This window comes from Vombatus ursinus, unplaced genomic scaffold, assembly GCF_900497805.2.
Source record: "Vombatus ursinus unplaced genomic scaffold, bare-nosed wombat genome assembly UNPS02009205.1, whole genome shotgun sequence".
Classification (NCBI taxonomy): domain Eukaryota; kingdom Metazoa; phylum Chordata; class Mammalia; order Diprotodontia; family Vombatidae; genus Vombatus; species Vombatus ursinus.
The window spans coordinates 28,966,534-28,990,065 of record NW_020948983.1 but is presented as its reverse complement, the minus strand read 5'-3'; the positions used below and the strand labels follow the sequence as shown (position 1 = coordinate 28,990,065).

Here is a 23,532-nt window from a genome sequence, read left to right as displayed (position 1 = left end):
CGGCTATCATTTTCGGTGGTTTTTTCCCCACTACAAACAACCCCGCCTCCCCCCCCCCCAAAAAAACAAACCAACCAGGATGGAGAGTATCCTGCAGCCGGCAGAGCTGGTGTCTCCTCCGAGGCCCGTCACAACTATCCCGACCTCACCTGACGCTTTTTCTCGGTTCCCATAATCCCACCCGCCCTGTTTCGGCACTCCGTGGCCCTGAGTCCCTGCGTTTCTCGTGGGCACGGCCGGACTTGCCTGCCTGGGTGCCGATGGGAGTCACGCGCGCCGACGGGCGAGTCCTGACCCAACAAAGGCCAGTTCGGGGCCGGCCTCCGGGGTGCAGGGGGCGCTGTGCTTGGCTACGGGCGCCAAGGCCGCCTCCAGCGCGTCCCGCGCCGGCTCAGAGACAGCCGCGATGAACTCGGACGCGGCGCTGCTTCTGGAGGCGGCCGACTTCGCTGCCAGGAAGCATCGCAAGCAGCGGCGGAAGGACCCAGAGGAGACCCCGTACATCAATCACCCCATCGGTGGGTCCTTGGTGTGGGCGATGGCGCCGCTGCCCCTTGGGGGCCGCCCAGCCCCCGCCTGACCTCTGTGTGCTCTGCTCTACCCTGCAGGTGTGGCTCGAATCTTAACCCACGAGGCGGGAGTTACGGACATCACGGTGCTGCAGGTAACGAGGGCCCGCCCCGCGGGGGGTGGGGGAGGTGGGCGCCACTCTTCCCCCGACCCCCAGCGCCCGGCAGTGCCTGCCCGGCAGAAGCGGTGGCCGAGACGCGGCACAGCAGCGTGGGTTGTGTGCGTTTCCAGGCCGCTTTGCTTCACGACACTGTGGAAGATACGAACACCACCTTGGAGGAGGTGGAGGAACACTTTGGGGCGGAGGTGAGGGGCATCGTGGATGAAGTGACCGATAACAAGGCGCTGCCCAAGCTGGAGCGAAAACGACTGCAGGTGGAGAACGCCTCGCACAGCAGCCAGGGTGCCAAGCTGGTGAAGCTGGCGGATAAGCTGTACAACCTTCGGGACCTGAACCGTCGCACCCCAAAAGGTATATGTATATGTATATATATGTATATGTATACATATACATATATATACACACGCATATATGCTTCCCACCGGCAGCAGAGCTGTGGGTTAGAGAGGGAGGATAAACAGGCCCATCACTTATCGAAGAAAAAAATGATTTTTAAAATTTCTTTGGCATTTCAAGTACTCCCAGAATACAATGTACTTTGTGGTCCTTTTGGCCTCTCATTATTTATCTTGGACTTTAATCCAAAAAAGCCTTGCCAAGGGGAGATGTTTCTTTTTAATAAGAATCTCAGTATTTTTGGATGACCATCACATCCTTTCTCTTTTTGTTAAGTGCCACAGCATTACACTAACCCTTCCACGGACAATGGAAGGCCTGGTGCAAAGCCACATTTTAATTGATTACTTGTAGTTGTAAAAACAATTCTCTCTGTCTCCCTATAGGATGGTCTGAGCAGAGGGTTCAGGAGTACTTTGAGTGGGCAGCACAAGTGGTAAAAGGCCTTCAGGGCACAAGCCCCCAAATGGAAGGTGCACTGCAGAAACTGTTCCAAGAACGAGGACTATCACTGTGAACAGCAGGGTTAACTAGAAATGTTGTCGACTTCAGCATGATTTAGTCAAGAAGAGGATTCAAAAATCAATTCTGACAGATATTGAAGCCCCCAAGGCATATTGGTTCCTTTAAATGATCACAGACAAGGAAAGACTCCAGTTTTCTTCCTGCTACCTAAGCTAAACACTAATTTGTGAAAGTTAGAATGCCTTCTATTCCTGTTGTAACCCTGTAATACACAGTGACATTGGAGACTGATTCTCTGGGTCTGTGAGCTTCTTTCTAAATTGGCTTCACTGATCATACTGAAGACAGAAAAACGCCGATTTCTGTTTTGTTTTATAAATGCAATGAAAATAAAAAAGCCTGCAGAAATTCTTATAATAGTTATAATTGTTCCCCATAGACCTTCCTGTTCATTGAGAGGGAATATGAAACAGAGGAAGGAACCCTGGGTTTGTAGTTAGAATGTCTCTAATTTGAACCTTAGCTCTGGTGGTTTCCATCTATGAGCTATTTAATGTCTCTGTCTCAGTTTTTTCATCTGTAAAACAAGATGATTGGACAAAATTAACTCTAAGCCCGTTTCCAGACTCCAAGATCTTTTGATGCCAGCCTTACATGGGATAGTCATAAGATAGTTAGCATTTAGAGGGTGTTAAATTTAGCTTTTAATCTGGTCTATAGAGCAAGACCTTTTTATTGTGCTCTGTGTAAAGTTTTGACTGTCATCAACCAAATATAATTACGGACTTGCTGGTAAACTGAAGCACCTTCACCCTGCCAGGAAGGGAAGCCCCAAACATTTGTTTATTCATTGAACCAGCCAACAATTGGCACCTACTGTGTGCCTGCTGGGAAGAGGTAACAGGATGAATAAAGTTGGCCCTCCAAAAGTTAATTACCTGGTGGTTTCCACAGTAAAGAAATATCTGAGTACTACGTGAATTGCCAGGTACACTGTGATGAGGGGTGGGCGTTCAGCTAAATACCCTTCTCCCAAGTACTCTCCCAGCACTCAGAGCTTTCGAAGTCTTGTGATGCTGCAATATCAAAAGAAAAGGCAAGAGGCCCAGGCCGCGCGCCCCCGCCCCCCATCAGGGTGCGGGCTAGAGGCAGACGGGTTATTTAGGGTTCCTCTACAATAGAGGGACTCCGCTGTACGAGCTGGCTGGTAGACTCGCCAAAGCTCGCGCCAATGCCTTTGTTCTCCGGGCGAGGGACCGAGCAAGGGCGTGCAGGCAAGTCAAAAGGGCTTCTGATTTCGAGCTCTGCGTCCCTCTGACGTCACTGCCCTCTCGCAGCTTCCAAGTTGTCCTTTCCCTTCCGGACTCGATGGGGTTGCTAGGTGATAGAGACTTCCGGTGTGTTCCGGAAATGGACCTGTTGATCCCATTCCGCCGGAGCGATTGATTCTGAGAGAAGGTGGTGATTTGCCTTGGGGAAGGTAATCTGCCCCCCTTGGACGAGAGAGTGGGCGGAGGCCTTTGAGGTGGTGCTGTATAGACTGTGGGGCTTCGAACCCAAGACGCCGAGGCCTGTCCAGGGTGGGGCCTTTTCGGGGCCGGGTGTGGCGGGAGGAGGGCTTGGGGAGGAGGCTGGTGGGCCTTTTGCGGAGAATCAGCCCCAGAGCCTGAGGAGGTGCCTCGGCTCTGCTTCCCCGCCGCCTCAGCTAGTGTCGGAAACGCCGCTTTCTTCTCTACAGCACTCCTGCCATGGCTTTTCCGCATCGGCCTGATGCCCCAGAACTGCCCGACTTCTCCATGCTCAAGAGACTGGCCCGGGACCAGCTCATCTACCTGCTGGAGCAGGTCGGTGCACACCTGGCTTCAAGCTTCTCCGCCCTCTCTGCTCTCGTAAATTGGCCAAGAGCCACTTCTCAGGGCAGAGTGGACAATATGCATAAATGTGTGAGGAGTGGGAGCCACCTGGGGCTCAGTTAGGTTGTTTACAGAAATAAGAACCACATGTTTCCCTTTGAGTCCTTAACAATAATGCCTCCTCTAACCCGTGCTAGGCAAGAGAAGAGTCACAAGTCATTCACATAACAAATATTTATTAAGTTCTAGGAATGGTGGGCAGTACAGAAACAACACCTATCTGCTAAGTGTTCATAATCTTGTGGGGGAGAATGATAGAACTGCAATATAAGGGATAGCTGATCAGTGCCCTTTGAGTGGTTACAAACCGTGTTATGGGAGTTCAAAGGAGGGTAAGATTGCTTCAGGCCAAGGTGAGCAGAAATTTCTTTAGGATTTTTTGATAGTTCATGAAGAGGAAAAGAGTATCCCAGTACAAAGGAAACTTGAGTAGATATGGAAGTAGAAAACTCGTACTTGTCCATACTGATAATATGAGCTAATGTTTTAGTAAAGTAGGAGATAGAACTGAAAAGGTGGGTTTTGTCTGTGTCCTGTGCTTCAGTGGCTCCTGAACAGAATAGACTTCTCGGAATGTTTAAAGCCCATTACAATCTGTCTTCCACCTATCTTACTATATTTACCTCATTATTCCCTTTTAAGAATTCCACATTCTACCTAAATTGGCTTAGTCGAGACTCCCTAAGGTGACATTCTATTTCTTGCTTTTATACCTATAATCCACTTCTTCTTTACCTCTGCTTCTTGTTATCCTTAGCTTTCTCGCCTCAAGTGCCATATCCTAAGGAAGTCTTTCCTGACTCCTCTTTAAATTATCCTATTTATTTATTTATTTATTTGTTTACATGGTCTTTCTCCCAGTAGAATGTAAACTCCATGCCAACTCGAACTGTTTGTTTCTGTCATATTTTCAGGGCCTAGCACAGTGTCTTGTATTAAATAGGTGCTTCATAAGTGTTCCTGAAATTTGAAAAAATTAAAAATCAGCTTACTGATTCTTTGAGAGGCTCATCGTACTATTTGTATCCTCTTCAGCTTCCTGGGAAGAAGGACTTATTTATTGAGGCAGACCTGATGAGCCCATTGGATCGAATTGCTAATGTCTCTATTCTCAAGGTACGAATTTTCTCTACTAGGTTCACACATGACCCTTTTCACTTTCTTTTCTTTTACTTGGTATGTTTACACCACAGTACCTCACTCCAACTGAATTTAATATATTAGCTAATGAATGTTTAGTGTAGCATATAGAAGGGTCATGGCAAAACTTTTTGATACCAGTACCCAAGAGGCTTTTACAATAGGGCCATATAGTTTTATGACATTATATACTTTTCAGAGCATTTTCATATATGTTCTTTCATTTGATCCTTCTTTAGCAACACGAAGTGGACAAACTGTACAAGGTGGAGAACAAACCTGTCTTTAGTACCAGTGAACAGTAAGTTTTACCATCCAGTGAGTCTCAAATTTAGTTGGTCCTCTTAATTGGAGGTAATCCTTGGAAATGTCCATTTGATTTAGAAATCAGCACCAGGACCAAGAGTAGTATCTTGTCTATAACTCTAACCATCACTTCTTTGATGCTATACTGTTCTGGTTCATCTCTCTGTCTAATCTTTCATTATTTCATGCCTCAGTTATTACTATAGCCTTCTAACTTGCTTATCCTGATTACCCTGATTATCTATATTTTCTAAAACACAGCTTTCATCATGTCATTTATCTGCTCAAAACTATTTAATAGCTCCGTTACTTACTGATTAAAATTCAGAATCTTAATCTAGCATTCAGACCCTACTTAATCTACCCTCTACATCCTCCATTCCAGTCATATTTTTCACTGTTCACTAAAAATGCCATGTTATTCGGGCCTCAGCCTTTGCTTACCCATTTCCATTGTCTAAAATGACATTTTTATTCCTCTTTGCATCTACAGATCCTACCCACTCTTTGAGGTCTAGGCTCAAGTTCCTAGTAGTCTCTTCTCTCTGTGTGTACTTGCTTATGCCACTCATTTGGTGGTCAATTATAAACTGCCTCATAACTTTTCTTGAATTATTGTTACTAAACTTTATGATTATATTTTGTCTCCCTCAGTAGACTTTAGACTCCTAAGGTCAGGAACTTCTTTGTCTCATCCAGAGTACCTAGCATGGTACAAGGCGCATACTAGGTAGCTAGTAAATATCTTTTTTAATGAAGCTTCTGCTTCCAGCTTCTGCTGGACAATGGGTTGTGAAGTGCCAGGACAACTTGAAAAGTGCCTATATCATGACATTAGGTGCTCTTAGGGTGGAGCAAATGGCTCAAGAGTAAAGAATTTCCATTCCCTTTTTAGCTTTATTACAAATTTCTTGATTTCGTCACAAACATTCCTTCTCTTTCTCTCATATCTTTGTTTCTGCTCAGGTTGTGCTTCCTTGTCCGACCCCGAATCAGGAACATGCGATACATTGCAAGTGAGTGTAAAGTGGTGCTAAGATTATATTGGACCTGAGGGTAAGCAAGAGTGGTTGACCTTGGTACTGATAGACCTTTGTTGGGAAAAGATGTGATTTAGTTGGCAACAGCTGGAAGACAGCTGACTTCCCTGCCTCTGCTAGGTCCATTCTACCTGCCATCACCAATTTTCCTATAGAAGATATACTAAATAGACTGCTAATAAAGACTGTGGCTCTCTTCTCTCTACAGACCTTGTCAATACTGACAAAATGGCTGGTAGAACTCGAAGGTACAAAGTGATCTTTAGCCCACAGAAGGTGAGTACAGATTCAATATAGAGATCTAGGGTGGAAGGAGGTGGAATTGGGGGCTAGAAAGGCACAGAGAACAGCAGCTATTTCCCTACACAAGTAAATTATCTTCTCATCTCATAACTATAGCTAGACAGCTCCAAACTAGACTCAATACCACCATCATATTTTTGGAGAATCCTTATAGGGCTGATGATGGAAAACCCCCCTTCGATATATAGAACTGCAGAGTGTTAACAGGGCCCTAGAGACATCCAAGCCATCTGCCTCAATTTACAGAGGAGGAAACTGAGGTACATAACTATTAAGAAGATGCCCTTCTTCTGTGCCTACAACCCTCTACTTCCATTACAGTTCTGGACAGCTTCAGCATTCACACTGATAACTCATTTGGGTACCTTAACTCTGATGACTTCTCTCATTCCATACCCACCGTAGAGACCTACCATCAACTTCATTTTAGGGAATGAATACATAAAGCCTTTCTGTTGCAAATTGTAGACTTACAAAGCAATACCAAACAGTATGTCTGTGTATTCAGAAGGAGAAAAGTTAAAATTTAAAGGACACTGGACGATAATCTCCATGATATCTATTTATGAATCATCTGTAGCTTATTTATGAGATTGCTAATGTTATGGAGGAAAATCGTAGTGGTTCTTAAGTTACTCTTTATCTTGATATGTTAAGGAAGTTACAGAGACAAAAAGGGTCTCTCTGCTGAGTCAGCAGGAATATAAGGTGGTTATTAGAAGGGTAGTGTGATGCATTAGAAAGACGAGGACTTGGAATCGGAGAGCCTGAGGTTCAGTCCCATCTCTTCCACTTAACTGTGTATCTATCACTTGGTTTCCTGATCTCCCTGATATGGGATCCCTCACCTATAAAATGGGGATGATGATAATAATTACCTTACAATGTTGCAGAGTAATTGGGAGAGTCAGATGAGCTATGTTATATAAGGTGATTTATAACTATAAAGCACTATTTAAATATAAGCTTCTATCACTTTTATTATTTGGAAATAAAAGGAGATTAAGATGAAGTGAAGGATGATGCTAGGCCAACAGAGGAGGGTAGAGTAAAACTTGAGGAATCATTCTAATAACATAACATACATACATGTACAGTCAATATGATTTCAGTGGACAAGGAAGCATCTTGTTTACAACAGAGACTATTCTCGGAGTTAGAAAACTTCGGTTTTAGCCTTTAGTCAGCAACTAAGTAGCCTTGTGACCTTCAGCAAATCACCTCACCAGGCCTCAGTTTCCTCATCTTTTAAACGAAGAGGCTGGAACAGATGGCTTCTAAAGCCTCTTCTAATTCATATTTCTTGTTCTAAGTCCATGGGGTAGTACGTGATAATATGCTGTATCAGAATTCATCATAATAATTGATAGTGTTTTTATACTGCTTTAAAGTTTGCAATGCCATTTGCATACAGCATTTCCCTTGATTCTTATGACAACACTGGGAGGCAGATAGTTCAGATATACCCATTATCCTCATTTTACAGATGAGAACACTGAGGCTCAGAGATGTTAAGTAAACCTTCCATGGTCATCCAGCTAATCAGTGTCTGAAAGTGAGATTCCGACCCAAATCTTACCTAACTCTAAATCCAGTGTTCATTCCACCAAACCATGCTTCCTTTAAGTTTATGGAGAAAAATGAAAATAGAAGATAATGTGGGGAAATTAACCCAGTTTTTCTTTCTTTTTCAGTTCTATGCATGTGAGATGGTACTTGAGGAAGAGGGAATTTATGGAGGTGAGAAATGGTGGAAGTGACTGGGGAAGGAACAGAAAATGTGGAGAAAAAACTTTTGGGCAAGCATGTCTATCATGAACACTTTCTCTACTTTGTTGCCAATAGGCTAAAGATGATAGGTGATAAAGAATCATGGAGAAGTAGAGTAGGGACCAAAGAGATAGCATTGTCTAGTAGTGAGGAAGCATGGGGTAGTAGAAAGAACACTGGATTTTCATTCAGAAAATATGGGTTCAAATCCTGGCTTATCTACTTACTATCTTGGGCCCTTAGACAAGTAGCTTAATTTCTTTTGTGTTTCAGTTCTTTCATGTTTAAAGTAAGGGGGTTGGACTAGATTAGCAGTTCTCAAAGTGTGGGCCATGAACCCCAGAGAGTCCCAAAGACCCTTTCAGATGGTCAGTGATGTCAAAAATATTTTCATAACAATGCTAAAATTAATTTGCCTTTTAAAATAGAACTTCCTTTTTCACCTACATATTTGTGAGGCCAGATTTTCTCCCTCTTCTTCAACCAAAATAACACATCGCAACAGATTGAATGCAGAAGCAGATATCAGAATCCAGCTGTCTTCTGTTAAACCAGATATTAAAGAAATTTGCAAAAAGGTGTAAAAGAGTGCCATGCTTCTCACTAATTATTTTTTGGTTTGGAAAAATTTTATTTATATTAACATCCAGTAGGTTTATTCTTTTTAAGTAAATTAATGTTTTTAAAATGAACAGTTTTAATTTCTGATATGATAAATATTGATAAATATAACCCTCATAAACAAAAACTCTTTGAGATCCTTAATAATTTTTAAGAATGTAAAGGGGTCTTGAGAGTAAAAAATTTGAGAACTGCTAGACTAGATAATTTCCAGTCCTAGCTCTAAATCTTGTGAGTGATAGGAAAAGAGTCTGCACGTTTTGGGCTAACCTTATTGTGTACTTTGACTGTGATTAGAGAGAGAGCATGAAATAGCAGAGAGAGCACTGGATTCAGACTTGGGAGACTTGGGTTCAGCTCCCAAGGCCAACGTTCCCTAATTATGTGACTCTGGGAAAGCCATCTCTCTGTGGGTCAATTCCTTCATCTGTTAAATGAGAATGATAATTCATAATTGCCTGCTTCACAGTGTTATTCTGACAAAAATGCTTTGTGAGCTTTAAGCCCTCTGCATGGTGAGTTGTTATGATGGCTGAAAAACAGTAGTTACCAGCATTGTCACTCCCTGTAGCTGGCTGTTGTTAATACCCGCAGATGTGAGCTGTGATGAGTGGGCCTTCTCCTTGCTGCCTCTTGATGTGGATCTCCTCAGCATGGAATTGCCTGAATTCTTCAGAGACTACTTCCTGGTGAATGCAGGTCCTGGGGTATAGGGTATAAGGCCTTGGGCAATAGAACTAAGACTTGATGTCTTTGTCTTAATTTTTGCCTGTAATTTGTGACTGAAGAATATAACCACAGATTGGATATTTAAAATATTTTACCTAGGGACCAGTCAGATATATCTTTTTCAAGATTTTTTCCATACTTTGCTTTGTTGCATAGGGATATATCAAGGCTAACAGCCTCTTGGGTTATAGTGTTGTGTTACAGAACCAGGTCCTGAGCCCAAGAAATCATCACTCCATTTACCCTTGTGACTCGTGTCCCCTGTAGGAGGGAAACCAGCGTTGGATTAACACTGTGGCCCAAGCTGTGCACCTTCTCAGCAATCTTTATGGACCATTTGCAAACTGCTATGGAATTGGCCGATGTGCCAAGGTAAGAGCCCTCAAAGTCCTTCTTTCCTCATTCTTCTTTTACTCTTTATCCTCCTTGGTTCTGTGTCTACTGAGGCTCATTCAGGGCATCTGTTGTGTGGAGGTGCTTCTTAACTTTACTTAGTGTTTTGGAGCACTTCCTCAGAGACAAGGACTGATTCGTATGGTGAGCCAGAGGTTGGCAGCTAGAGATACCACCTAGGTTACATTTCTGTCTGTGGTTTATCTTTGTTATGTCCTTCTTCATCTATAATATATGGAGCATGGTGTTACCCAGTGTGGAAGGAAATAGAATGGATTAATGGTATGAGCTCTTATCCCCCAGGACTTCAGGATCCCCACAAGAGGCTGAGCAAATGTCTTTTGGACCCTGATATTAGTCACTGCTTTGTATTGGCATGCAGTAGGGGTTGGTAGCATGAACATAAGACTGAAGACATCTTGGGCTTTGAATAGATGGTGTACGAGACATGGAGGGAGCTGGAGGAGGAAGAGGAGGGTGAGATAAAAGGCCAGAAACCAGAAATTGGGCGCATTTTTCTTCTGGATAGAGGTAGGTACTCAGTTCACCCTCTCCTTTGAACCTCAGAAGGTATGACAAGGTGGAAGAAGGGATAGCAAAATCAGAATTGGGCAGGAATATTGAGTACTTGGTCAAGGGGAGAAACTTGGCATTGAAACAGTGACTTTGGGAAGAAGTCAGTGGGGAAGAGTGCTTTCTGAGAAACCTCTTTTCTCCATGGACTTTGCTTTCAGATGTGGACTTTGTGACTGCACTCTGCTCCCAAGTAGTGTATGAGGGGCTAGTGGATGATACCTTCCGCATCAAGTGTGGTAAGTGCTGCTGCCTTCTGCTTCCTAGTGAGGGTGGAGAAAGCAATCTACCAGGAACTTCTGCAGTCATAGGTTTCTGGGATACCTCAAGAACCTTACGCAGCTGCTAGTTTTCAGAACAGTACTAAGTAACATCTCTGGTAGTCCCTATTCAGTGAGGAATTAGAACAGAAAGGTGATTTTTTAAATAATGTTGTTCCCCCAGTTACATGTATTAATAAATTTTAACATTTTTTAAAAATAATTTTGAGTTCCAAACTCTCTCCCTTCCTCTCCTCTGTCCTCCCTGAGATTGTAAGCAATTATGTGTAGGTTATGTGTTTGCAATCATGTAAAACATTTCCATATTTGTCATTTTGTGGAAGAAAACTCTAACCCCTTTCCACCCCCCCGCCCCCCAAAAAAATAAAAAGTGAAAAATAGGATGCTTCAGTTTGCATTCAGACTCCATCATTTCTTTCCCTGGAGAGGGATAGCACTTTTCATCTTGAGTCTTATTACTGAGAATAGTAAGTCATTCACAGTTGATCATTATACAATATTGCTGTTACTGTGTACAGTTTTCTCCTGGTTCTGCTCATTTCACTTTACATTAGTTCATGTAAGTCTTTCAAGGTTTTTCTGAAATCATCCTGCTTGTCATTTCTTATACCACAATAGTATTCCATCAAAATAACATACCACAGATTGTTCAGCTATTCCCCAACTGATAGGCATCCCCTTAATTTCCAATTCTTAGCCACCGCAAAAAGAGCTGCTGTAAATACCTTTGTACAAGGAGGCCTTTTGAGAAAAGGTGATTTTTAAAGTCAGTGGGGTTACTGGTGATTTGCCTTTTACTTCCATAGGGAGTGTTGACTTTGGCCCAGATGTCACATCCTCTGACAAGAGCCTCAAGGTGCTGCTTAATGCCCAGGATAAGGTTAGAGTATGGTTCTTAGGGAATTGGGAACACTGCCTGAATTCAAGAGCTCTGGGATAGTGGGCTATGTCCATATCAAATAGGCATAACACATTGACTAACATATAGTAGATATTCAGCAAATATCTGTTGATTGATGCCATGTGAGCTCATTGCATTTTTCCATTGGATAAGATGATGTTATACCTAGGGGTGGGGTATTGTGACTCTTGATAAAATTGGATAGAAGAATCTGAGTACAAGATAGGGTTCTTTGGTCCTGACCTAGTTCTGGCTTCTTCACAGGTGTTTAATGAGATTCGTAATGAGCATTTCTCCAATGTCTTTGGCTTCCTGAGCCAGAAGGCCCGGAACCTGCAGGCACAGTATGATGTAAGGCCCAAGTCCATTAGGTCTCTAATCCCTCCCCAACAGCTACTTCACTTACTTTCCATTAGTGATATTATTACGTGACTCCCCGATCTTCACTGCAAGCATTATAATGTACTGTAAAGAGTACTGACCTAGAAATCAAAAGACCTAGGTTCTAATCTTAATGTTGCTACTGAGACAGTAGGTGGTCATTCTCTGTGCTTAAGTTTCCTTGTTTGTTAATGAGAATGTGGGGCTAAATAATAACTAAATTCTTTCAATTTCTAACATTCTATGATGCTATGATTCTAAAGTAGAGGAGATGAAAGGAAGTGTAGGAGTTGCCCTATTTATTGCATAGTGGGAGGATTGTCACTCACTTGAACCTCTCTCCAGCGCCGGCGTGGCATGGATATCAAGCAGATGAAGAACTTTGTCTCTCAGGAGCTCAAGGGGCTGAAGCAAGAGCACCGACTGCTGAGTTTGCGTAAGTCCCAGGTGGAGGGAGGGTGAAGATAAATACAGAGGTACTATAAGGAGAAAGGGATTGAGGGATTTATTTGGGCTAAAGGAAAAGTGGTTCCAAGTGTTGTTTCATAGAATTGTACCCTTCTGAGTATAAAACAAAATGCTATTCTGATTTTAGGGATGATCTAACTTCCAGTTTGTCCTCTCTATAGATATTGGGGCCTGTGAGTCTATCATGAAAAAGAAAACCAAGCAAGATTTTCAGGAGCTGATCAAGACAGAACATGGTGAATAATATTCTTGCCAGTCTGCTTTTCCCTTTTCTGCTCTCATAACATCTCTTTCCCATAACCTACTACCCTCTCTGGAGTCTCTGGTTCTTTTGTTATCCCTCTTTCTAGCTGATGCTGGGACTGGCCCCTGCTCCAGGCCCTGTGAACTCTTTTGTCTGAGTTGGCTGTTCTCAGCATTGGGCAGTCACAGAGGGAGCTCTACAAGTGTAACAGGTACAGTTTCCCTAAACCCAAAGTAATATTCTTCCATTCCTCCTAGCACTGTTAGAAGGGTTCAACATCCGTGAGAGCACGAGCTATATTGAGGAGCACATTGACCGACAGGTGAGTCCAGAAGGCAAAGCAGCAAGAGGTTGTCTTTTACAAGTGTGGTCTGCCAGAGGCAGAGAGGAATGGAGAAAAGCATGTAAACTAATGGGGTTTAAGTTCTCATTGATTGCTTATTTTGCCTTGCAGGTATCACCTGTTGAAAGCCTCCGTCTCATGTGTCTCTTGTCCATCACTGAAAATGGTGAGTAATCACAAGGATCAGAAATAATAGTTTGGTAAAAGAGGAAGACTTTTGAAAGATATAAATGCCCTAGCAAATAAAATACAAAACATCAGTCCAGCAGCTCGTTGATATGAGATCTCTAGCTCTAAGGTGTCACTCGTGGCAGTAGTGCAAATCTCAGTGTACCTACTCATATTTTTACATCCTTATATAACTCTTACCGATGTCTTCTCATAAATTCTCCATAAAAGATCCATCCTATTTGCTGCCAGAGAAGAACTTCCTTTAGGTGTTTTACCTTCAACTGGGTACCAGAACAGCACTTGGCCTTTGAATCTGTTATCCCTTCTTCTCTAGACATGATTGGTCCCCCTTCCTTTCTCATTTATACCTAGATTTGTGAAGGAAGCACAGAAAAACAGAATATTGTTCTATAATTGCGGTTATACTTTCCTTAGAATGCAAAGTCCTGGCAGTGAATGGAACTTTTAGGATCATTGGGTCAGTTCCTTTGTCCCAGAGAGTGCTACATCTCAACCACTGAAAGATAATAGCAAAATTGCAGGTCTGAAATGAGAATTCTAGCAGTCATCTCATCTATGCCCTTACTTCCAGCAAGGTTTTATAGAAAAATAAATCCTAGAAAAAGTGAGAAAAGTAACACATTTCATAAGGATTTTGATGAGGGGAGATTCCACAGCCTTTCATGGTAATTTATTCCAATGTCTAACTCTGTCAACAAGTAAATTCCTAATTATGTTTACTGTAAGTCACTTTTCCTGCATTTGAATATGATTTTCTCTTATCTCCGTATAAACTGAAAACAACTGATCACTGCTCTCCTTAAGAAGGCACTTTAATAATTCAATTCAACAAATAATAAGTTGCTCATTGCCTTCTATGGGCTAGGCACTTGGAGATCATAATCAAATGATCTTCGTGGTCTCTTACATTTATAGAGCACCTGACCATTTTTAAGGTACTTTTTTGTGTAGTTTACCATTAATCATAGGGTTGGAATGGCTATCAGGATGCCATTTGTCTGAAGCAAGAGTATACCTAAATCAGGTCAGACAGATGGTTATTAATCTTGTTCTTACAGATTTCAAAGAAAGAGTTCAGCTTCCATTCTCCTGGCCACCTTCCCTTCCCTCTCCCCACCCCCCTTTCCTGCCCTAATAATTATAAGACTTTTGGTTTAGAGCTAGACGAGATCTTAGTGGCTGTCTAGAGAAACTTCCTCAGATGGAGTAAACTGAGGTACAGAGAGCTTACATGATTTGCCCAGAGTCTGTCTTGTGGCTGGGGAGTCTTTGAGGCAATATTCAAACACAAGTCTTTCTGATTGAAAGTCTAGCTCTCAATCCACTCTGCCATCTAGTCTCATTGGTTTTACTGTTCCTTGTTCAGTTCCTTTATAGTTTAGTATTCTGCATGCTGGCTGCTTTCTTTGGTCCCATAGGAAACAAGCTTCATACTTAAGGTGAAAGGGTTAGTCAAGCAATCCTAGATTTGAAAATTAGTTAATAACTTATGAATACAATACAGTGTTAATGATAATGTAGTGAATGTTTTTTTTTTCTTGGCTTAAGATCAATTAGTTAGGCTTTTTGTGTTTTGCAGGACACTTCAGTTGAAGCCAGTTTAACTTACATTATCTCCTTCATCCACAGGTTTGGTGCCCAAAGATTACCGCTCTCTGAAAACCCAGTACCTTCAGGTGAAGGCCTAGAATAGAACTTTGAAAGACTGGAGAAGGGAGGTGTTGGTATGGGCTTTTCAGGAGAGTTAGTTGAAGGCACCCATTCTTGTTCCCCTCTATAGTCTTACTCTCTGTAGATTTAATAATGTTCCGGGTCCAATTCTCACTTTCTTAATATACCTGAAATGAGTCTGTAGCAATGGTCTTTTAAGTGACTCAAGACTCATTAGGCATTTCTGTTCATACCATTTAACTGTCTTGATTTGTGCTCAGCACTGAGAGAGCCTCCTCTGTCTGATCCATTACAGATTTCTTAACCCTTGGAGGCTCCAGCACTCCCTGGATTTAGTAGGGTGGTAATTGGAGTTTCCTTCAAGTACTATTTTACTCATAAACTTCTGTGGTAATTCTGATTCTTGGCCAATCTTCACTTTTATTCCTTTTTCACCATTCATAGTCCTTAAGCCATGCATTTGACACCTGATTATATTCACTTTCTTTCTATCTTGTATCCTTTTTTGTTTTCGTGAGTGGAAATCACATCTCTGAAAAGCTCCTTGAGGGCTATGTCATATTTCCTCTATCGTGCCTAAGATGTATCTGGGCATAAAAAATAATGGGAAAGAAGTTATTCTTTGTGCCTAGAAATAAATCCTTTCAGTAAATAGTGGTTGTGTTGCATTTCTTTCAGAGCTATGGGCCTGAGCACCTGCTGACCTTCTCTAATTTGCGTCGGACAGGGCTGCTAACAGAGCAGGTTCCAGGAGATACTCTTACTGCAGTAGAGAATAAAGTGAGCAAATTGGTGACCGATAAAGCTGCAGGTGAGCCCAGGAGCAGTGGTAATCACAGCTATCTGATTGTTCGATTTCTCCATTTCTTAGCATACCAGAGCAGACTAGCCAGTCTGACCGTTGTTAGGAGAATGAACTGAGGAAGAAAAAGGTGATGGTATTGGGTCCATGGCCACTCATAGAGTGACCATCCACTTAGCCAATTCCAAGGTCCTCCTACCACCCTGGACTTTGTGATCATACCCATCTCATTGAGATTGCTTTGTGGGAAGCAGCTACTAAGTTGAGCTGGGGAAAAGGGGTAGAAAAGGAGGTCTGATATCCAGGAAGGTGATAGTTCTGTTATCCTCTGCCATGGTCAGATCATTTTGAGTATTGTATGTAGTTCTAAGTACTACATTTTAGGAGGACATTGATAAGCTGGAAAATGCCCAGAAAGGGCTTCAGGTTCATGCCATGGGGGAATTAGCCAAATGAATTTTGGACGTTTAGCTTGGAGAAGAGACATCTAAGGGGCATGATGATAACTGTCTGTGAAGGGGGATTAGACTTGTTCTTTGTGGTCCCACAGGGCAAAAGTAAAAGCATTCATGAGTAGTCACAAAGGTAAATTTAGGTTTGACTTAAGAAGAAGACTCCTAGAAATTAAAGCTATCCACAGATTTAATGGGCAGCTGTGGGAGGAAGTGGGTTCCCCCTCACTGGAGGCCTTTCAGCAGAGTCCATGTGTGCTAGAGGGATTTTACCTGTTCAGCTAAGGGTTGGACTTGACAGTTCCTGAGATTCTTCTTAATTCTGAGACTCTCTGATTTCTTTGTCCTTCCTTGTGAGCTACAAGGGCTCCTTCAGAAGTGACCAGTTATGCTTTCTGGGGAGAGACAGTTGCTTAAGCCCTTGAGTTTAACATAACATCCTTGTGGTTTGAATAATCCATAGTAGTGCTCCTAACCAGGGAACATTTGATGGGACCTACCTCCTATTTCTTCTCCAGGAAAACTCACTGATGCTTTCAGTTCTTTGGCTAAGAGAAGCAATTTTCGTGGCATCAGCAAAAAATTGGGCTTGGTATGTTGATTGGGTCTGGATCTCTGGGTGGTAGGGAGGAACCAGCCTATAAAGCAGTGTTTCTAACACACCTACATTCTAGTAAAATCTAAATTCTTTATTATAAACCACTCAACCATTTACAGCTCAGCACCATAGAGAGAGAGCTGGGGTGGAGGGCAGGGCAAAGAATGGGGCAAGGAATAGGTTTTATTATTTAGAGAGAACAAGAATAGAGGGAAATGGTAGGAAGAGTTGTTAGGGGCGGGGGTGGGGGGTAGGTTGTTGTTTATAGGTTTTATGAAGTAAGATTTTTTTTTTTTAGTCAGAAAAAAAGCTTTGTGGACTAATCTAAATTGCCTCAGAAGGGCAGTTAGGAAACATTGCTCTAGAGCATTTTGCATTTAATAAGATATTTTTCAGTCTTTTTCATTATCATATCTCCCTGTGTGATAGCTTCATTTTAGCTTAACTTTAGGGATAAAAGAATGAGAAGATACACAAAAAACCATAAATGATTCATTCAAGATTATTGAGCAAGAGAGGAAAGGAGCCAGGAAAAAAAAAAAAGAATTTATAATGCCTGAACCTCCAGTATGTCGTTTAGTCACTGAGCCATATAATGTACACTTGATTTTCTGTCCTCTGCTGGGTAAGTGGTTGTGTATTTTAAAGAATAGTGGTACCCAGCTGGTATTCCATAGCACCCCTGGGTAACGTAGATGCATGTTCCCCTTTCCCAGGGAGGTTGAATTGTGTCACGGAATCTCTTAAGTATTACTTGCACCGGTCCCCTTTCCAGCAAGCACAGAGGTAACTACTCTAGATTCACAAAGACAGCATGGTATGATAAAAAGAGATCTCTCTGGAGTCAAAGGTCTGGGTTCATCTCCCACCTCTGACACTCACTACTTTTATGACTGGGCCTTAGTTTGCTCATCTGTAAAATGAGGAGGCTGGACTTCATGGCCTTTGAAGTTCCCTTCTGACTTTAGATCTGCCATCTCAAACAACTGTTCCATACCAAACATGTAATAACTACTACTTCTATGAGACTCCGTAGTTTCGATGAGTATTTATGATAGTGAGGAGGGAAAATAATAGATTTAAGGTGTTCTCTATAATAAAAGTTAAGGGCTAATCTATAGAAAACCTTTGCCAGGTTTCCAGCAATGGGCTACAATGTAGTTTTTAGGTAGCCCTGGCCTAGGGACTTAGTCAAGGCTATGCACTAATTTTTAGACAATGACTAGCCCTGGAATATGGGTTTTCTTGAGAATATTGCCTGATTTCTGTCTTTGGTTAGTGATGTGGCCCTCATAGAATTTCAGAGTAAACTGAACACCTCTTCCTGGGGCTCCCAAACTGGCATGGGGAGGGCATGGGCTGAGTTGCCACTTGCCTGATGTGCCACTACATGCCCAGTGTAGATTCCACGTGGGGACAGTGAGTATGACTTGAAAGTGCCACGGGATATGGCGTATGTCTTCAGTGGTGCCTACATACCCCTCAGCTGCCGCATCATTGAACAGGTGAGACCAGGTCACCTTTCCATTCTCCAATATTTTGATCTTTCTGCCATTCCTCATCCCTCTTGCCATTTGATTCCTTCCAAGCTCCCTACCCATTACCAGTCATTTGGTTACCAGCAGAAACACAAAAGTCTTGAAGGTGAGCTTTCCTGATCTTACTAACTGAAATTCAACCTCAACCCCACTAGGTATTAGAGCGAAGGGGCTGGCTGGGCCTTGAGGAAGTTGTTCGGTTACTCAACGGCAATGAATTTGCAGTCACAGGTAAGGAGAATTTCGAAGTAGAGGGCAGACTGAATAAAGAGGGGGGAGCAATGTAGGGTACTGGAACATAATAAAAAATTTGAGACTAAGCTACTTTGTCTCCTTATAGACATGATACCTGAAGAAAGTGCCCCTAGTGATTCCCTGCGTCTTGTCCTTGTGGTTTTTCTGGGTGGATGCACCTTCTCTGAGATCTCAGCTCTCCGATTCTTGGGCAGAGAGAGAGGTAAGAAACCTCTTGAAATGAAAACAAACTTGATTGGTAGTTGAGAGAAATAAATCCATTAAAACAATCCCTGCCACTTAACCTCTGGATATAATATTATCATTTGGAGGCAGAGAGTTGTAAACAAAATAACTATGAGGAAGAGCAAAGTCATTGCCTTTAGTCAGGTACACCAGGGAGACCTGTTTCAGTGAGAATGGGGAGTAATTAAGGACCGATTGCTGTACCCCCTTAGCTCTACCAGGGGATGGTGTTCGTCATATGTCAAAAAATAAATTGCCCAACATCTAATGGACATCTTTGGAGATGGATGGTATCTGTGCCAGCCTTCCAGAAGCACTTACCTAGGCCCAAGAGCATGTTCTCCCCTGCTTTTGTCTCTTCAGGTTATAGATTCATTTTCTTGACAACAGCTGTGACAAATAGTGCTCGGCTCATGGAGGCCATGAGTGAGGTGAAAACATGAAGCCTCCTCTCTGGAGGCTGACACGTGAGATGTGGCCACGGGAGCGTCCAGCAAATAGTGCCCTAAGGACGAGGGAAGCTTGAAAGCTTTGAGGGGTGAAGATAAGCAAGCCCAACCAGGAGAATCCCATTTCTTGGGCTTGTTGGGGGTCTTCTCAGAAGCCCAGAGTCTAGACTCAACAGTGCTCTGAATTGTTCCCAGGATGTTTCCACCTCTGTGTAGGACATGTCAATGTACTCAAGATCTATGGGGGAAAGTTGTCCTTTGGCAAATCACTGTCCTTGCAAATAAATGTTGTGCTTTCAGTCACTCAGTCAGCAAGCATTTATTAAGCGCCTACTGTGTGCCAGGCACTGTGCTGGGCACAGGGAATACAAATCCAAAAAACTGAAACAGCTCTACTTAAAAGGAGCTTAAATTCTAATGAGGGAGACAGGGAGCACACATGTAAGTACATGCAGAATAGATATAAAGAGAACAGATACAAATAAAGTATTTAACAGGCAAGGTAGTTTAGGAGGGATTCCCCAACACTAGCAGGGGGAACCGAGAAAGCAGCTCTGGAGCTGCTTCTTGAAGAAAGAGAGGGATTCAGTGAGGCCCAGGAGAGGATTGTGCATTCCAGGCATGGGAAACGACCAAAGCAAAGGCATGGAAATTGGAGTATCAGGTGATATTTAGAAAAAAGGCCAATTTGGTCTGGAATGATAGGTTGTGAAGGGCTTTAAAAGCTTATTTAACTTTGTTTAAGCAGTTTCTTTGCTCTTAGAGGCAATAAGGCATTCCTGGATTTGATTTTAAAAAGTGTAACATGGTCAGATCTGCATTTAAGGAAAACCACTTTGGCAACAGTGTGTAGTAGGATGGGCAAGAAAGGCAGGGAGACCAGTCAAGAGGCTGTGGCAAACATTCTAGCCATATGAGGGCTACCCCTCCTTAATGGAAGGGCAGGCCAAGGTGAGTTCTGATGTGGTTGAAGCAGAAGAACTAACGATGCTAACTTGGGAAGAACTCGATGGCCCATACAGCACTGTTCACACATTTTCATCTTCCACTCCACAACAGTTCTCTTGGTAGGAAGTACAAATTTCATTTTCCCTGCAAAATAGATGAGAGAACAGGCCCAGGGAGGTTAGGTGACTTGTAAATGGCCGAACTTGGTTTCAAAGCCAGATCCTCTTTTTTATTTCACCAAAATGAACATTTCCATCTACACTGTGGAACAGAGAACGGAGAGGATTATACCTGGAACTGACTGTCTGTTAAGTATCTAATAAATTCAACCTATAACTTTCAAAGCAGTCCTGATTGTGATTCCTTCTGGTCTTTCCTGCCTTTCCCTCCCCTCCCCCCCAATATCCTTTTGACTCTCTCCAGTGCACTTTCTTTTTACCCAAGTCCCTTTTTCATTATACCAGACCTTAACACAATGCTAGGACAGTTCTGGAGCTGCCCCAAGGGCATAGGTCAGAACCAGGACAGAGCCCTAGGAAACAGTCCTCTTGGGGAGTATTCTCTAGACTTGGACTACATTTTGGAATGGGAAACAAATTTCAATTAAATTTGGCGCAGTAGAAGAGGCTAGAGAAACAAAGGATTGTTAACTGAGATAATATTGTTTACAGAATAACTAGTTAATATCAAATGCCAGTATAAAGAAAATCAGGCTCATGTCCTTAAGGAATTTGTTGCTTGAAAATTCCTATAAGGTATTCTGAACTTGACAAACTGTAAAATGATCATTTTCGTGTAGTAGAATGGAAAGAAGGGATTATACATGAAACTCGATCTCCTAGGTAGAGCTTGTTTTTCTAGATATATAATAAATTCTTCATGTAACATTCAAAACACCTGCTTGTCTGTGATTTCTTCTGGCCTTTGTTGTAATGATTATTAACATATTTTAAGGATCTACCACATGCTGAGATGGAGATAGGGAAGGTCTGAAGGCATAAAAAGGAAAAACATAGTCTTGATTCTGAGATTTTCTTTTCAAATGGTATATCAAAATAAACTGAGAGGGGTTAAATTTAATTTTTTCTTCTCCTGTAACCAATGTCGTTAAGTTCAATCCATTTTTCTTTCAGAATGTATCTGAGTCTTGTGCTTTGTGTTCTCACATTGGTCCAGGCCTTCACTGTCTGAAGTCTGAATTATTGAGAGCCTCTCACTAGCACAAACTCAGCTTAACTAAGACTATTTTCCTGTCTTCCCACTATAAGTAGCCCATTTCAGCTTTTTGAGCTTTTGCTATTCCCCACCACTACTTGATATATCTTTTTTTTTGTTTGTTTTTTAGGCAGTTGGGGTTAAGTGACTTGCCCAGAGTCACACAGCTAGTAAGTGTCAAATGTTTGGTCTGAGGCTGAATTTGAACTCAGGTCCTCCTGACTTCAGGACCGGTACTGTATCCACTGTACCACCTAGCTGCCCCATTACTTGATATATCTTCTCCCCAACTCTGCAAACCCTACCTACCCTTCCAGGCCTGACTAAAGTCCTGTCTCTTCTTCTCTAGATAATCTGACCCATGACACTTAGTGTCTGCATTTAGAAATGTAAAATTTCCAGTAATATTTATGCTATTGGAGAGAAAAACTGTGGGAGATGGGAACAAAGCTTTTGGAGAAAGTTGAAATATACATCAGATTTCTTTTTGAATTCTTTATGGATTTATGTGGATTTTTATGCATCTATTAGGAACATAAAAGTATGTTAAACGATTTGATGTGCTCATAAAATTGTTTCACATATTTAGAGATGTAAAGCCTCCAAGAATTGTTTTGAAAAACCAGGAGAGTCATTCCCAAAAAGTTGCCCCCCCCTTCCCCTCTCCCCATTTTTGGTATATCTTTTTTTCCCCAAGTAGTCATATCTCATTTCAACACAATCACTGATAAACCAGCAAGTATCTGTGGGACATCTGTCATGTATGAATGAATAAATGAGTATCTACTAAGTACTTACTGTGGGTAAAACAGTGTGCCAAGACCTAAGGATACAAGTAGAAAACAAGACAGTTCCTGATCTCATTAAAGTTCATGATCTAACAGTGGGAGACAACATACATAGGTGGTTCCAACAAGTATGTAAAAAAAGCCTTAATGTGCAGAAGCAAAGCAGATAGTAATGTCTTTTCCATTGATTAAACCAAATATGTTTCTGACTTTGAAACACTGACAGTGCTGAGGGCTTTGGTGGTGAGAACTTTCTTTTCTTACTCTTCAGTAGCTGTAGCTGCTGAGGAGGAAGTTAGTACTACAGCCTTTTGGACAGGCAGTTGGCAGGTGGAATATCCCCAAGGATTGCTCTCCTAGCATAGCAGAAAAAACATTAGATATGACCTCTGCTCTCAGTGAGCTTAAAGTTGAATAACTGAGACAAAACAATATATATGAAACACCTGGGGAACAATTAAGTGCCAACATTTACGGTACCGATTATAAATGGAATAGGAATTCAGAGACGGGAGAGATTGATGTGGTCTGTAAATGAAGGTTGAATATTCAACAACTTACAGGGATAATGATTAATGGATGCTCTGGAAATAAAACACTTTTATCAGTAATTCATTCAAAACTTTATAAATCACACAAAGCAGCATCATACATAACAATGTTTCCACTGAGCCAAGCACATGCTTATTGACGCAATACAAAGATGACCCTACAGAGCTTCTATTTATCCTTTAATAGCTGAAGGTAATCACTGTCACTTGTCTTAGCTGTCTCGGCCTTCTCTTTTGCCTTTCAGCTTTCTCCACCATGGTTCGTAGAGGTCATCAGTTTATAGAGGTCTTCCCAGGTTTTTTTGAAACCATTCTCTTGATAAAAAAATGACAACTTTTTTATAGCACAGTAGTGTTCCATCACATTCATATCCCATAACGTGTTCAGCCATTTCCCCATTGCAACATCCTCTCAATGTTCAATTCTTTGCCACCACAAAAGAGCTGCTACAGATGTTTTTGCACACGAGTCTTTTAGGGAAAATTTCCTAACAGGGTTGTCCAAAAGTGGAATTGAATGCCTTCAGAGGTGATGGGCTTCCTCTCATTGGAGGTCTTAAAAGTAGAAGCTGAATGACTAGTTGTTGAGTGTATTATTGGGAAGAACTCCTTTTAGGTATGGATTGGTCTAGATGGCCGTGCCAACTCTAAAATTCTTTGTTTCTGTGCTGTGTGTTACTTTGACAAAGTATTTGCATTTTAAATGTTTTATTTCAAATTGTGAGATGAAAAAAGTGAATTTAGGCACCAGCAAGTAGGTGAAAAGAAACTGTTTTGGACTGGGAAGCTCATGAACTCACTGTGGAATTAGACTACAGAAGGCAAAACCTGATTGAGTACTGTGGTGATGGGGAGTCAAGGGGAGGGAATTATCCCTCCCAACTTATTGA

The 23,532-nt window shown here is 42.1% G+C and overlaps 2 protein-coding genes across 5 annotated transcripts; both read left to right on the top strand.

Moving 5' to 3' along the window:
* The first annotated feature begins 378 nt into the window (after window positions 1-378).
* On the top strand, window positions 379-1,963 carry HDDC3 (HD domain containing 3). The gene is made up of 4 exons (XM_027851518.1): window positions 379-518; window positions 609-664; window positions 802-1,042; window positions 1,474-1,963. The coding sequence occupies exons 1-4, from the start codon at window positions 407-409 to the stop codon at window positions 1,602-1,604; spliced, it is 540 nt and encodes a 179-aa protein (XP_027707319.1). The 5' UTR covers window positions 379-406; the 3' UTR covers window positions 1,605-1,963.
* On the top strand, window positions 963-19,443 carry VPS33B (VPS33B, late endosome and lysosome associated). Of its 4 annotated transcripts, none has more exons than XM_027851511.1 (24): window positions 963-1,042; window positions 3,291-3,396; window positions 4,501-4,581; window positions 4,845-4,906; window positions 5,878-5,927; window positions 6,160-6,227; window positions 7,949-7,994; window positions 9,240-9,334; window positions 9,642-9,746; window positions 10,202-10,298; window positions 10,502-10,579; window positions 11,428-11,501; window positions 11,787-11,873; window positions 12,249-12,339; window positions 12,533-12,607; window positions 12,873-12,937; window positions 13,070-13,124; window positions 14,780-14,826; window positions 15,500-15,632; window positions 16,594-16,667; window positions 18,077-18,178; window positions 18,367-18,442; window positions 18,552-18,668; window positions 19,055-19,443. In XM_027851511.1, the coding sequence occupies exons 2-24, from the start codon at window positions 3,301-3,303 to the stop codon at window positions 19,132-19,134; spliced, it is 1,854 nt and encodes a 617-aa protein (XP_027707312.1). In that variant the 5' UTR covers window positions 963-1,042; window positions 3,291-3,300; the 3' UTR covers window positions 19,135-19,443. The 4 variants fall into 4 exon arrangements, with proteins under 4 accessions (XP_027707312.1, XP_027707314.1, XP_027707311.1 ...); XM_027851513.1 differs by lacking the exon at window positions 963-1,042 and adding an exon at window positions 2,930-3,032 and having other exon boundaries at window positions 11,428-11,477; XM_027851510.1 differs by lacking the exon at window positions 963-1,042 and adding an exon at window positions 2,930-3,032.
* The last annotated feature ends 4,089 nt before the right edge of the window (window positions 19,444-23,532 follow it).